The 16,341-nt window shown below is 43.8% G+C and overlaps 1 protein-coding gene across 5 annotated transcripts in view; it reads left to right on the top strand.

The window, feature by feature from the left end:
- The first annotated feature begins 451 nt into the window (after window positions 1-451).
- Window positions 452-16,341, top strand: part of ROCK2 (Rho associated coiled-coil containing protein kinase 2) — a 90,050-nt gene continuing 74,160 nt past the window's right edge. For 3 of the 5 annotated variants that reach the window (XM_015859416.2, XM_015859415.1, XM_015859414.2), the window contains exon 1: window positions 453-997. In XM_015859416.2, the coding sequence (XP_015714902.1) occupies window positions 842-997 (156 nt within the window). In that variant the 5' untranslated portion in view covers window positions 453-841. Of the gene's footprint in view, window positions 998-16,341 lie in introns of all 5 variants that reach the window. The other 2 variants (XM_015859413.1, XM_015859412.2) reach the window with 1 other exon arrangement.

Below are 16,341 nucleotides of genomic sequence, written 5' to 3'. Positions count from 1 at the left end.
CATCTCTGTGCTGCCTTTTCCACCAAGCCTGGTTCCCCACCTCACAGCACATCCATCCCCAGCACCCCCCTCCTCTCCCTGCTCCCGCTGAGCGCAAGCTGGCCTTGAGTACAGCCCAGAAGCTGCGGCTCAGCCCGATCTTCAGAGGCTGCTCCAACCACCTCAACCTTAAGGGGCTCTCCCTCTTCATTCCCTGCACAGCCCAGCTCCTTTCCGTGCCCTTAACCTGCTGTGAGAAAAGCACTTTTCTCCCCTCACGCAATGGCTCCCCACAGCCGGGCGCTGAGTCACCTCAGCGACCCCTTCCCCTCGCTGCCCTCCGCTCCGTCCCGATGGGGTTTGAGCCGAGCTCGGCGTGAGCTCCGAGTTATGCGGCCGCTGTGTCGCAGCGGGGCCTTGTGGGTAAGGGAGGCCGCCTCCCGCCGCACGGGGCCGGGCCGGGCCGGGGGCGGGCGCGGCGGTGGGAGCAGCGGGTGCGGCATGGACTGAGGAGGGAGAGAAGGAGAACGGGGCCAAGCGAGGCCTGTGGAGCCGCCAACGGGGATCGCGGCTGACACAGCGGGAGCCGGAACGCGGCTGCTACCGCTGCTCTCCCCCTTCCCTCCCCAGCTCCTCGCCCGCGATGGCCCGGCCGGCTGCGGGCGGCGGGCGGTGAGCCGGGCCCCGCCAAGGGGACGCCCCGAGCGGGCACTTGAGGCAGGGGCGGCGCTGCCCTCGGCTCCCGCCCGCTCAGGCCCGGCCTCGCCGCCTCGCTAGGCCCCGGCCGCGGGGCGACCCCACGCAGTCTCCTCCTCCTCCTCCTCCTCCCCGTTGGAGAGGGGAGGCGGCCCTCCTCGGGAGGATGAGCCAGCAGCTGCAGGCGGGGAAGATGTCGGCGGCTCCCCTCGCGCCGCGGGCTCCGGATTCGGCGGCGGCGGGGATGCTCGAGGGCCGCCAGAGGAAGCTGGAGTCTATGATCCGCGACCCGCGCTCACCGGTCAACGTGGAGAGCCTGCTGGTGAGGGGCGGCGGCGGGCGGCGGGTTAACAAAGGCGGCTCAGCCCTCGGCTCGGCCGGGAGGAAGGAAGGGAAACGCTCCGCATCCTGCAGGGGAGGGCGAAGGCTCCTTCCCGGGTGGGGGCTGGTCGAGGCCCCGAGGGCCGCCGGAGGGGAGCGGCCGGGCTGAGTGAGGGCACCGTCCTGCCGGGCTGTGGGGCCCAGCGGGGGGAGCGGGGTTGGTTTGGGGCTGAGGGAGGGACGCGTCTCGTCGCCCAGTGCAGTGGGGACGGCTCCGCTCCTCGGGCATCACCTCTGCCCCGCCGGTTCTCGCCTCCCTCCACCTCTACCTTTGTGTAACTTTGTGTGTGTGGTGGGGCTGTGAGTGCTGCAGGGGTAACGCAGGAAAGGGGACACGCCTAAGGGAGAAATGTAACTCTGGGATGGATCCTACGGGGTCACGTTCGTTTTCCATTGGGATAAATTGATTCGTCTGTCTCTCGTTTCACATAGCATTTCTGTGTGTGTGTGTGTGTGTGTGTGAAATATAATTTCCTTTACCAAGAAATCCATGCCCTCAGGAAGGAGTGGGAAGGAATTCTGTTTCCCCGTTTAAAACATCTGAACCGTGGAAAGGCAGTGAGAGGGAATGGTTATTATTATTTTAAACTGAACTTTTGGGTCACCAGACCCAATATTTCCACTCTACTGAGAGATTTCCAGTGTGTCCCAATGGGAAAGAACAGAAAAGAGAGGGCAGATCCCAGCCCTTCCAGGCAGGAGTTGCTCAAGGCACTCACACTGAGTCCTTCTTTTCCTTCATCTTTTCTTTTTTTTTTCCTTGGAAATGACTCAGTTCTTTGGCCAAAAATACAGGAACTGACTGAACAGTATGGATGTCTGTGCTGTGTGGAGGGTATAGGAATTTCCTATAGAATCTGAAAAATGCTCTTCTCAAGGCTTTAGTGTGTACTATTTCTCTCACGGACATTCAGAGGCATAATGAGGCCCACAAACCATAGCACTCAATGAAGGGGAGTGGGAAGTGGTGCTACCTATCTCACTGGAGTCAGATAAGTTTCAGCTTAGGCCAGAGCAAAGAGCTGCCTCTGGGCTTCGCTCCCAGCTTTTTCACTTTGGTATTTTGCTAGGAAAACTTTGACCTGTGGCCAAAAAAGAACAGTTAAAAATAGTACAGTCTCTCAGAAAAATGCATCAGGTTAATTACTTAACCCCAACAGGCTTCTTCACACTCTGCTTTTATACTCAACAGAGCGTTTCTTTCATTCTCTTGCCTTCCACGCCATAGACATAGATGAGATAAACTACAAACAATGTTTCTGAAGAGAAATTCTAATAGTGAAATTGAGACTGGGCTGCTTAGCACTTTTTCAAGGGGTTTGTGAGCTTATAGTGCGGACCAGCTCATATCAAACACTGGAGACATCAGCTGAGATCAGAAATCATGGGAGAGCACTTTTGTTTGCTGCGTTCCCTCTGTGAGCATTGCTTACATAATGAACACTGGGGAAGATGTTACATTGATGTTGTTGTTTTACATGCCTGTGTAAGAAATAATGAATTACTTTAGCTTTATTATTATTATTAATGATTTATGAAATTAGCAGTGGATTTCCTGTAAAAGCCCCTGGGGTTTTGGTATTGTTGCTTTATGCTGTTTGACGTTAGGTTTGTATGGGTGTTTTGTGAGGCTGACTATTGCAATATCCTACTATGAAAACGTCGTATTCAAATTGCAACGCTGACTTGTTTAGTAAACAGCTCCCTTCTCACTTTCAGTCTAAATGATTGTAAGTGGAAACCTCATTGCAGCCTTTCAATACCTGAAGGGAACTTACTCCCAGGAGGGGAGTAAACTCTTGGAAAGGGCTGACAATAGCAGGACACGGGGAAATGGTTTTAAGTTGAAAGAGGGAAGATTTAGGTTGGATGTTAGGGGGAAGTTCTTCACTAGGAGAGTGGTTAGGCCCTGGAACAGGCTGCCCAGGGAGGTTGTGGATGCCCCGTCCTTGGAGGTGTTCAAGACCAGGTTGGACGGGGCCCTGGGCAACCTGATCTAGTAAAGGTGTATGTTTGGTGGCCCTGCCAGGCAGGGGGGTTGGAACTACATGATCCTTGAGGTCCCTTCCAACCCGGGTCATTCTGTGATTCTGTGTTTTCATTTAAAAGTGGAAATACGGCAACAGAAACTAAGAGCCAGGGAAAAGGTCTCCAAAAGACTGGCTGGAACACTGCTATTTCATCCTCCAAAAATAACATAGCCAAAACTAAAAATGTGGAATGGAATCCGAAATGGAATTCATTTCCTTACGCTGTAAAAAAGTCATCAACAGCTGCTATTCTGCATTTTGTGTGTGTCTTTTATTTTTGGGAAGCTGGAGGAAGCAAAGAAGTAGCTGTTCAACTACCACACGTGTTTGAGGGAAGTGACAAGGGGAGTAATAAGCTGTTCTTCCTTAGATATCAGCTCCATTGCATATTGAGAGCTGATGTGTGTGGTGGCTGTGGGTGAGGACGTGCTGCTGTGCCTTCCTCACCACATCTGTCTGTTTCTTAACAGGAGGAACTCTGAGGCCAATCATTTCCCTTCAGCCTCATGAGGCTCATTTAGACGTTCGTGTATGGCCATTGCTGTGCTGTATGCCTCAGCTCTTCCTGTTTCTGCCTTTATTGAGCGTAACCGTTTATTTGATTAAAATATACCTCTGGAAGAGTCAAGTGGCCTCAATTCAGAGGCATTAAGAGGTGGAGAACTCCTTGTTGGGTTTGTTCTGGTAGCTAAGTGTGAATATAGAACTTAGCAATATGCAAATCGAAATGCATTGCTTGCTTATCACCGTCTTTTTACTGCCACAGAGTACTTTCTACTCGTTAGCATGGCTCGTATGCAAAGTGAGCTGTATTTGATGGCTTTTTCCTGGTTTTGGACTGATAAGGAGTTGAAAACGGCGACGTGAGAGCTGCATGCACCTTTCTATGCAGGATAAAGCAAAGACAGCTGCAAAGGACAGTGTTTTCTGCAGCCCAGTTTTGACATCTGATGGATGTTCTTTTTCTCACTGTAACTTAATAAAAGCCTGAGTTAAGTGGCCTGTGCTGAGGTAGATGACTTCTTACATTGCACCTGTCTGCAGCACAGCCTTTTTTTGCTCCTGTAACATTGTTACAGGATATATGTTAGAATTAGGTTGTGCAGATCAGTTTGCAGAAATACCATGTTCTAACTTAACTCCTCTGCCAGTTTGTGTCATCTCCTCATGTCACAAAGTCACACTTTTATGTGCTGTATCTACACCTTGATGGTTGAGCTAAATGGTATGTGACTGTATGTGATCCATAAGAAACCCTTCTATAAATACATCCCTACTGAATAATTCAAGAGTTGACAGCTATGTTTAAGAAGAGCTTAGCAGCTCTGAAGTACATGTTCTGCTTTATTCCTTTGCATGTATGTGCTATCTACAGCATTAGCTAACTTGATTTATGTAGTATCAAATGCGTGTTATATAAGGGTGTGGTTGTTAGCATGAGCTCTACTTTTACATTGCTCTAAACCACGAGTAGACAGGTCAGTGTATGCTGTGCAAAACTCATCCAGATTTCCCATTCCTTGCCTTCTATAACCGTATGGGTCCTGAGCATGTTGAACTCAGCTCTAGAATTATTAGGGTGGTGCCAGACTGCTCTGATGAATCTCGCTGTCCTCCTCCCTGCAGCTGTCTTCTCTGTGCAGATCGAAGGCCTTTGGTCAGAGAAGGGAACATGCAGGCCCCAGTGTTTCAGCCTTAGGCTTCTGCCTCCATGTTTCGCAGCAGAGGTAAAGCGTTAAATATCTTTGCCGCGGCTGAGGAGGTGTGAGCCTCTGGGAGATGCAATTCTTAAGCTGCAAACCAGGTAGTTCAGAGCTACATTGAGCACAGTGCTGGGCTGCATATATGGTTGTGGAATGCTGAGATGTGGGGGACCGTCAGTAATAGTGTGATTGAGCGACATGGAGTGTATGTGCCTTGAAACTGGGAGGAGAAAAAGAGGCTGTTTGTTACTCAGCTGGTGGGCAGACTGTGTGTTTATGCTACTTTGGACATGAATTTCTACTCACGATTAGCAGAATTTATCCTTGCCATCACAACTGTTGAATTTTACTCCTAATGAAAAATACATTGCGGATGCGGCTCTGACTCCCATCCTCAATACAGATTCCTCATCACCTGGATAGATACCAAGTGTGAACTCAGCAGATCACTCAGCTGAGCTCCTCTGGCGGACACTCATCTATCCACCTGCAGTTCTTGCTCTTATGAGCTTTCAGAGTGTTTCAGAATTAATGTGAGTGAGAGTTGTCTCACTTTCCTCATTTTATTGCCATGTGATTCTGAATGAGCAAGAACAATCTGTTGTGTTAATTTGAACCATCGAGCGCAAGAAAGAGCTGAAAACGTAGCAGGGTCTGATCTGAAATGTATTGCCTAGAAACTAGTGGAGAGACCAAATGATCCTTTGTTCTTGAAGAAATCTTTGTTTTCTCGTGTCGTTCTTATCCTTTTATTTCATTCTTCGCTTTTGACTCTTAATAGAAATGCGCTATTTCTAATCTGTAATTTCAGAACATGTACTGTAAAATTAAAAACATGAGCTTTAAGAATTGCCTTCTGTTAATTGTTCCTGTGTGATGGATTTATATTTAGCAGTATAGTTAACTGGAGAAGGAGAGTTCTATTTTCTGACACATTTAGATGTTCCTATATCCTGTATTATTCACGCCAGAATTAAAGCATTTCACTTAATTTAAGAAACAAGGGGGGGGAAAATGGCTTTGCTTTCAGGGCTTTTAATGCCATACAAAGGATGCATAGATCCAGTGTACATGCACTAGGGGCGTTTGTGCTCCAGATATTTTACCTGTATTGATCGGATACAGAGTCATTAGTCTCCTTCAGATGTTCAATTAGCACAGTTCTTTTCTGCCTTACATGTGGTAGAAAAAAACCCAAACCAAATCACTCTTCCCAGTCACTGGTAGCCTCGGTGTCCATTGGGGATCGTGTGCAAACGCTGATTAAAAACTGTTTGGTTAAGTACAATTTCAGGTTTCAGCTAATGGCAAAGCAACACCGCGGCATTGATCCATTTGGCAGCTTTTGATATGGATTGCATTACTAGATTTTCTTTTTAATTTTCAGAGCTACCGCAGCCCATAATCTCTGTGGCCATCAGTCAATCGATGACTTCTTGCCAGTGTTTGATCTACCAAAATGAACTAGGATTGTGTTCCTGCCACAAAGGAACTGTCCTTGGATTGTAAGGTTGAAAAGGTTTGGAACGTGGTGGTAGAGTTTTCTGTAATGGAAGAACAGAGGGAAGAACACGTGTGTGTCTGTGTACTTTTTATACAAGCATATGCTTTTTTTCTTACCCATACCTATAGGTTTTATAGCAGATGCTGTATTGGTCCTCAGATTGTTTGAAACTGAAAAGCACCAAATGATTCCAGTGGCAAATTAATTTAAAATATTTATCTCTTGATACATCATGTTGGCTAAGAACAAGAATACTCTGTTTATTTTGGCAGCCTTTCTTAGCAATAAACTGACTTTAATGAGCCTTTCGCTATGTAAACAGAATGCAGTGAATGTAGCGCTTAGTTCCTAAGTCCAACCTACTGCGTGTGATGCAGCAGTGAGACTCCATTACCTCTCACCTATGGCCAGGAGCAGTCCATTCTCTTAGCCAGTGCTGTCCCCTCTTTTTAGAGCAGATGAAGTGTCACTGTGTGTATTACATGAGCACAGTGTATTAGTTACTTGCTACCAGAGTCACAGGGTGCTGTGCTTAAGATGATCACTTGAACCTCTACACATTCAGTAGCGGTTTGGCAGTGTGTACAGCATTGTGGTTATGTGAATTTTGTCCGGGTTCCATTAGGTTAAATAGTTCCAATCAGTAACAGCTGATTAGGTGGTGGTGGCTTTTTCTTCATGTTTCTGTTCCTCTGCTGTGGTTACTGCAACTAAGAGAGTGGGCTTGTTTTTCTTCCATGAAATATCATGGTGTTAAACTGTTCTCTTTCACATCAAGGGATGGATGTAGGTTTTGTCATCCCCTTGCCCTTCTGTTCAGTCTCTGCCTCAGTTATTGTAGCATCAGGAAGGTGGTAGATGTGAGAAGAAAAACAATCTGGCTACCACATACAATTACTTCGTTATTTCTATCTTTCATTAACTTTCTGTGCAACAACCTGCTTAAGTCAAATCATTCACAGATGGTCACCAATTGCGTATTTTATATCTTTCTGTGTCCAAACTAGGATGGTTGGGTTTTGATGTTGAGGAATATGATTTAGCCAGGAAGTATTGGTAATGGTTGGACTAGATGATCTTCTAGGTCTTTTCCAACCTTGATAATTCTGTGATTCTGTGATGTTGCTGTGCAGCCTCGGCTCTTTATTGCCATAGTCATATTGTTAGTTGGGCAGTGCTGGTCAGATCAGTTGGTGCAGGCAGAGGTAAAAGTAAGGGTAGAGTGCAGAAGGCTCAGTACTCTGCTGTTGGCACTGCATGTCATCAGACAAATGTTTCTCTGTTTCCAACCTTATGAAAAGCTTTTTATTTTATTTTATTTTTGTTTAACCTGTGCTGAAGAAGAACTGAATGGTTAGGATGGACTTAAGTGATCACAGAATTGCAGGGGTTGCAAAGGGCTGCAAAAGATCAGAGCCCAGCTCCCTGATTAAGCAAGTTAGGTCTCTCCAGGCCCCTTATCATCCTCATGACCCTTCACTGGACTCCTTGGAGCTCCCTGTCTTTTTTGAACTGGGGAGCCCAGAACTAGAGCTGCCATTCTAAATGTAGCCTCACTAGGGCAGGGTAGAGGGGGTGGATCACCTCCTTCAACCTGCTGCCCACACTCTTTTTAATGCACTTCATAATGCCATTGGCATTTTTGGCCACCAGGGCACTGCTGGCTCATGACCGACTTGTCATCCACCAGGACACTCGGGTCCTTCTCCTCAGAGCTCCTCTCCAGCAGGTCAGCCCCTAACCTGAACTGATGTGTGTAGTTATTCTTGCTCTTGTTAAACCTCATCACATTCCTCCCTGCCCCGCTCTCCAGGCTGTGATCTAAAGAGGGTGGTGATGAGGACATTTTATGTCAGACTGTTTTATTCTGAATCTTGAGAGATCGAGCTTTATTTCTTGACTGTTCTAAATCATTGGTACTGACTTCTACTCTGTATATAAAGTAGGGAATAACAAGGTTCTGCATTAAGCAGGATAAAATTTGAGTGACTCATTCAAACGTAGAATTTTTTTAATGCCTTTCTTCAAGAGGGAATGAAGAGGTCACGTACAGACATGAAATGAGGTCTGCAACCGCAATGAAGACAGGCTAATCTTTACCAAATATGCTTTTTATTGGCTTTTAATCTCTAAACAGCTTGTTTTGACTGTTACAATTATCAAATAAATAAGTAACCAGAAGGAGAAAATGATCAAGTTCCACACCTCTGAATAGTATTTAAAGTTCAACTAAAATCACAGTTATTACATACAATAAATTTTATTTCCTTTGTCCTCATTTATCACTGATTCTATATATAGTCAGCCAAAGTCTATACTTAGTTGTTGCTGTCTTAACAGCGGAGGTTTATCCTCGAGTGGGACCTTTTTCTTTCTAAGAAATACCTTTGAATAACTCTTGGAAATGACTTTTTACTGTGAGTTGTGAGCTTGGGAAACTTAGTCTGCTTGTGTTTGCTGCTGGTGTATGACTTGGAGAAAAACTCCTCTGTTTTTCTTTTGTCCCAAGTGAAGAATGCTCTATCAGTAAATTCACTCTAGTATGTATATATACATCTCTTCAAAGAGATCATTCTCTAAAGAAATAGTGGTGGCATAGCTTTTGGTTGAGGGGTACGCCATCAGTTTGGCTTGCTTATGCTATGAAAATGTTCCATTTCATGCAGAAACTAGTTTTAAACTGGTTTTGCCTGTGGTTGCTGAAACTGGTTTGTTCTGATCTCCGTTTTCAGTTTAGTGCTGATTAAGATGAGCGTAAGATGAGGGAGAGGAGCGCTGCCATTTCTTGCAGGTATAGAACACAAGTGTTTGTTCTTAAATCTTTTAGCACTCTGGTACGCAGGTAGCATATGTTGTAGTAGACTTCTAACTGTGCAGCTATAGATATATGGAACAAGCAGTAGTAAGTAGATATAAGATATTGCTGGATTGCTTAACATTGTTTCTGCCCCTTTTTGTTGAATGGCTGTGCTTGTCTTCTGAAAGCTTTTTTCTTTTAAACTTTGTGATAGAACCACAGAATCACAGAATAACCCGGGTTGGAAGGGACCTCAAGGATCATGTAGTTCCAACCCCCTGCCTGGCAGGGCCACCAAACATACACCTTTACTAGATCAGGTTGCCCAGGGCCCCGTCCAACCTGGTCTTGAACACCTCCAAGGACGGGGCATCCACAACCTCCCTGGGCAGCCTGTTCCAGGGCCTAACCACTCTAATGAATGACCATTAAGTTCTCCTTAGGAACAGAGTTATTCCCTCTAACAGTTCAAGGAAGTGGAGAAGAAAAGGAAAAAATTCCATATTGGAGTCTGGTGGCTTAGTGAGTAACGACAACCCTTTCTAATACCAGCTGTACAGACCACATGGTCTGTTCCAATTAGTGAACACTGCAGCATCTCTTCATCTAACAGTAAATGTTGGCCCGTTTAGGCATTAAGCTGTAGTCTTTAATTCTTGACCTATCTGACTAAATGACTACTTTAGGATGTATGAGTCCAGGTTGTAAGTTATATTTCTTCTCTGCCTTTATTATTTTAGGGTATTTTTTTATTATTATTCCTTCATATGAAAGGTAACTGAAGGCAACTACTTGAATTACTCATATGTCAAGGAGATACTGACGATTTATTCTTGCATTGCAGCTACTGCTGCTAATTTAAATGCTATTCCATGCTTAGTGTTTTCTCTGGGGGTACAGAGCAGTTAGTAGCTTTGTGAAGGGTTGCATCTATACTGGTCTTGTAAGCAGCTGAACTAAGCTATAGATCTGATAGGGTAAGCTAAAAAAAACCCAGCTAAGATAAAAATGCATTCCTATTACTGAACCGTCAAGTTTTTGTAAAGTCTTGTTCTTTTCATTGCTTCTGACAAGTTCAGTATTCAGTATCTCTATAAATTACTTCTGTGACGTGAAATAGAAGTCTCTTTAATTTAACTACATTTTTATCTTCCTTAATCTCCATCCCTATGGATGTTCATATCTACTCTGCAAGCATCCGCATGTGTCAGACAGGGCAGGGAGCAGCTCCAGTTATCAGAGCTCTGGTGCAAAATCCCACCACAGTAGCAGAAATACTGTTCTGTGTGTGCTTGGTGTTTGTTCTGGTTTAGGATTAGTTTTGGCTTAGGTGAGCAAAGGATAAAATCACAGAATCACAGAATTGTAGGGGTTGGAAGGGACTTCTAGAGATCATCGAGTCCAACCCCCCTGCCAAAGCAGGCTCCCTACACATAAGAAGTAATAACTATACTAATATAAGCTGCCTTTCTGTAGAAGAATTTGCCACCGTAGTATTCTTCGGTGTAGAAACTCAGCTCATTATCTGCTTTGAAGGTAATTTCTGTTAAGATCATGAACATCTAAAATGGTCATAGTGTGATGAGAAGCCATTCAACTGCAGAAGCCTGAAATGGCAGCAGTTTGAGCTGTGACTCATTTTATCAATGTTCAGGATTGGCTGCCTCCAAAGACAGGCAATTTGGGTGTCAAAATAAACTATTTCAGTGCTCTTCATTTTCAGAAGCATTTCCAGTGTTATTTCACCTTGTGGTGTATCTCAAGCACCTGAAGCATCAACTGTCCTCTCTCTCTGTCATATAACATCTTTACCAGAACTTAGAGTGTTAAAAACACAGAATGGAAATGGAGTGGAATAAAACAAATTCCGTCAATTATGATATTGCTTTAAAAAAAATCTCATAGGATTTTACTGCAGAGTTCACTGAATCAAGGTGCCTCAGATAGCATTGAGCCTTACCGTAGAGTTTAATTTTTCTCTGCAGTGCGGTACGTTTTGTTTAGACTGTATCGCTGAAATTATGGCCCGTGATTTCAAAATAAAATAGAACTACGACCTTGTCTGAATTTAGTTGGAAAGATGCAGTTTGTTGTGACTTGGGTGTGAATTGGTTTCAACATACTACAAATTCAAATACGTTCATTAAATCTAAAGCAATCAATTCAATTATGATTAAGTTATTTATGTCTATCGGCACATTATATCACATGGATGCTGAATTAGGTGGGTAGAGGAATGGCTTTATGAAGAAGATGTTTTCTCATTTTCTAATGGTGTATTTGGGTTTTATCCCAAGTGGAACTTTTAGTTACGTTTTGATTTCATGCTTAATTTCCTGAGCACATATATCAGAACTCACTGCCATGTAAACAAGAGTTTTTATATATCAAATAATGTTCTGGATTGAAGAATTTATACTTTTTTTTTAACCATCATAATGACTTGGTTTATTTTCTTACACGTGAAATCTTATCAGTACTGGGACAGTTGTCCTCTAAAATTACAAAGTAGAGGGGAAAAGAGAAACAAATGCGCTTGGCATTGGAATATCCTAGGGCTGGTGATGCTGAAAGTATATGTGAATCCACAGTGTTGAACTCTCAACTCACATCTGTCCAGATACTGCTCGTCTTTGTCTTGCTGCTGCGGATGGAGTCTCAAAATACATTGTTCAGCATCAGTACTATCAGGGTTTATTTTAACCATAAACTGCTTATTTGTTGGTTTTGACTTGATTACTGTGTTGGATGGTGTGACAAAAAAGGCTAAGTAGTGTTCTGGTGACATTCAGTGCTACCACATGGGAGGTAGTGAGGTAGGAGGTCTTTATATCTAAAGCAATGGAACTCTTGACTATCTGGTCTTACTCACTTTCTGAAGATACTAGCCTTAGCCTTGTTCTCTAACCAATGAAGTTTATATGGTGTTTGAACTTTTTTGGATAGCGAGATGCATACATGCAGATTTTCCATGAAGGCAGTGAGGAATGAGCAGAAAACTGAGTCAGTCACAGGACATGGTTTTGTCTGGAATGGCCTAAAACAGTCAGGTCAGACTCTTTCTTAAAAGATATGTGGTAAAGCTGACAAGCTGTTTTTGTTGATGGAAGGATTTTTGTTTGTCAGACATGAACTTTAGTACTTCTGTGCGTGCTGTAGGGCGGCATCCCACTGAATGTATCTGTGCTGCTTCTCGCTGGGCCTTGGTTCTGTACTCTGTACTGGGTGGGTACCAGACAGGCTCTGTGTCATAACACTCTTTCAAGAGATATGTAAATGTTCTCCTCCTGCTAAAAGATTATTTGAGAGCATACACCTCTTCTCACCCTTGTGCTCCTGATGCACAGGAGTTTCTCCTCTAAATAAATAGATGTATAATTGATTGTGTGAGGAAGCAACTGATTCAAATTGCTTTTATGGGAATGAATCTGCCCAGAAAGGAGAAATAAATATATTTGCTTATCAAAAATTACAGGGTCACAGACCGGGTGACTCTGGAGGCTGTCTGGTCCAACTCCCTGCATAAGCATGAATACCCAGAGCAGGATGCCTTGGCTTTTGAAGAGCTCCAGGGATGATTCCATCTTTCAGTTTGTGCCCATTGCCCATCCTGACGCACTGAGCAGCTCTGAAAAGAGCCTGGCTCCATCATTTTGCTCCTTCCCTTCAGGTATTCGTGGACATTGATGGGATAGCCCTGAGCCTTCTCTTCTCCAGGCTGTGTAGTCCCAGCTCTCTTGACTTCTGCTCATAGGCTGAAAAGTTTACTGCCAGGTCTTGAGGAAGTTATAGAAAACACCAGGTTATCTGTGGGAAAACTATTTTCCACTTATGGAACCACAGTAAAATGGAAATGGATTTTTTTTTTTTTTTTTTTGCTTGACTTTGATTTTCCAAGTACTTTGGGTTATTCACATAGCCCTGGGTTTGGTGCCGTGGTTCTGTTTCTTCATTATTTTTGTGTTCAAAGACAAATTGGCACTGATTGCATTGCCGTAAACACAAGCTAAGCAAACTGAATAATATTCTTCTGCTTTGGAATTCCTTTTAGCAACCGTATTCTCTGCTGATACTTTCTGCTATCAGTATGTAAATAAATCCTGGTAGAATTGTAATTTAACTGTCTCGTTAAACCCAGACATGCTTTTGTTGAATGACATGATGATGAAGACAATATTTTGTTGCCCAAATATATGGAGATGGTACCACTTGAAAGCCTTTATATAGCAGAAGAAGAAATTTGTACCTGCCTTAAGATTTATAGTACTTAGGAGTCTTTCAGCTTTATCTCTACAAGACTGAGAAATACATTTACATTATGAAGCTACAGCCCACTTCATTGTTCAGCTGAGACCAAAGCTCCTGAGGATGTCGGTTCCTTTGTGAAGATCTTTATCAACCATAAACAAAGTCCTTGTGAATGCCTTTCTGTCTTTTCAGATAAGCTCCATAGTCAACCCTTTAAGATCCACGAGTACTCAGGGGATTAGGAAAACCTTCAAATGCTGTTGGATACCTTATCTGTTTTTGAATGACTTCCAGAAGCAGAAAGAGATGACACTTAAGACACAGTCTAATGATGATTTTTAATGACTAGAGATGACTGGTCTGCAGAGTGAAGGTAAATTCGGTAGTAATGAGCAACCAGCCTAGTTACCTTTAGGTAGTCTGTAATAAGAATCCCATACTCTGAAGAAAGATATGACAACATGACTTTATTCTTAAAACGGTGAGCACAGGATTCCTTGGTGTGATCTAAGGCAGAACCTGAGACTGCATTCAATGCATTGTACGTGGTTCAGAAAGCTGGCTGGGTGTGTGGCACCAAAACATCCCTTGGGAAGTAGGTCACACATCCGCAGCAGAGTGCAGGCATGCATTCCCAATGGTGTGTATATGTAGAAACTGTTAATGGAGTCAGCTCTTTTCTGTCTTAGTAGTAGTGTGTTTAGAAGAGGAATAGATGTTATGATCTCTATAATTGAAATAATGGAGGTTTTGTTTTGTCGTGGGCTTATTGTGTAATAATCCAGATCTTAAGCATTCTTTAAAAAAGAATTATTGAAGGGCTTCAGCTGTTAGCAATAGCAATCAAGATTATATACTATATATATACTTAACAAAAAGTATTTATCTTTGAAAACTTCTAAATGAACAGATAAAATTGTTGAGAAGCAAAGCAACCTTTAATATTAGAAAAAGAAATGTTAAAATCTGAGGAGGTAGAGTGTTCAGTCTGGGAAATGCAGAGCAATCCCAGAAACTTTTTACCTTGGTCTTCTCCATAGATGCTTAATGGAGTTCCACAGATGCTTTTACTATCAGTAGAAGAAGTAGCTCCACCTGCTACTGTGGGCACCACCTTTGTAGTGTTATAAATGCTTGTGTTAGTGTGTTGTGAATCAACCTTAATAACTAATCTCGATTAAAACCAACCTGAGTCATTTTTCCACTTAGCCTTGGCAGAATTGGCTGTAACTGAAATTGTAACATCTAAAAAAAACAATTCTGATTTATTTTTCATGAGCAAACAAAAAATCTACACTACTACCTTTCCTCAAATACTTGAGTTATAGATGAACATTGTATTTATTAAGCAAAGTCTGCAGCCTAGTTTTTTGGGTTGTAAGCCATTATCTCCAATAGTGGTAATGAATCACAGGGTGGTTAGGGTTGATAGGGCACACTGGGTGCATTGGCAGGCTCCAGCAGGCACACCCAGAGCAGCATGCTCAGCACCACGACTGGGGGCTTCCAGAGAGCTCCAAGGAGGAGACCCTACAGCTCTGGGCTGCTTGTGCTCCTTCACCTGCACTGCACAGAAGTGGTCCTGGTACCCAGAGGGAACCTCCTGTGCTCCAGGTTGTGTCCAGTGCCTCTTGTCCTGGCACTGGGCACCACTGGAATTCAGGGTCCTTAGAACAGCAGCAGGAGGATGTGCAGTGAGCTCCCTGCCCTGGACTTCGGAAGAGAAGACTTTGGCCTCTTCAGGGATTCAGAGTTCTGGAGGATGATGCCCTGTGAGGAAAAGAGGCCCAAGAAAGCTGGAGCAGGGGAGGTGTATCTGTTGTGGAAGAAGAGCAGGTCACAGAATCAGAATCACAGAGTGGCCTTGGTTGGAAGGGACGTCAAAGGTTATGAATCTTCAATCCCCCTGCCAGGCAGGGCCACCAGCCTCCCCATTTAATACTAGACCAGGCTGCCGAGGTCCCCATCCAACCTGACCTTGAACATCTCTAGGGATGGGGCATCCACAACCTCTCTGGGCAGCCTGTTCCAACACCTCACCACTCTCATAGTAAAGAACATCTACCTGACATCCAGCCTAAACGTTCCCTCCTTCAACTAAAAACCATTTCCCCTTGCCCTGCTGTTACTTACCCTTTCAAAGAGTTGACTCCCCTCCTGTTTATAGGCTCCCTTCAGGTACTGAAAGGCTGCAATGAGGTCACCCTGCAGCCTTCTTTTCTCCAGGCTGAACAAGCCCAGCTCCCTCAGTCTTCACATGGGAGCTGCTCCAGCCCCCTGATCATCTTCATGGTTCTTCTCTGGACCCTCTCAGGGAATACATGAGTAACCTGGATATTTGAAAGCCTATGGGCACTCTTGGGAAGCACCTACAAATGCTGAGGAAGCATAGTGACAAAGAACAAAGCTATTTGTATTCCTGTGCGAATACTTTAGTTTCTTTCAGAATTACAGAGAATGTTTACAACTCGGAATCTGCTTTTTAGCTATGCGACTGTTGAGGCCCTAGAAAAAAAAACAAAAAAACAGTGTTTCAAAATATTTCCTTCCAAAAGAAACTTATTTAGAAGTTAACCGTGGTGACATAAATGCGGGAGATAAATGAGTTGGTATAAACAAGTGTGATGAGTGTTCAGAGCTATGTAACAAAGTAAAGGGGCAAAAGTACATTGCTGCAATGGTCTTCATGCAGAAAAAATAGCTGCAAATGGAAAGGGATATGTTTAAGGAACTTACAAAGCAAGTCTTGTGAAGAAGAAAAAGGCTAATTCCTATCAGTATGTGCCTGAAATTCAAGCAATTTTACTTTGCATTTCAAGTTGTAGATCATTGCTTAATCTATTGTTTCTTCCCATTTTGGGGAACAGCAGAATTGTGTGTGTAAACAAGCTTGTTTAAAAGATGCATGTTGGCTCTCCTTTTCTTCTGAAAATAACTGTAAATGGTAGAATCTGTCAACATACGAAATGCCAGAGTGACTAATTTGAAGTCTTATCTGCCAGT

This window comes from Coturnix japonica, chromosome 3 (assembly GCF_001577835.2).
Source record: "Coturnix japonica isolate 7356 chromosome 3, Coturnix japonica 2.1, whole genome shotgun sequence".
NCBI lineage: Eukaryota > Metazoa > Chordata > Aves > Galliformes > Phasianidae > Coturnix > Coturnix japonica.
This window is presented reverse-complemented; position numbering and strand designations above follow the sequence as displayed.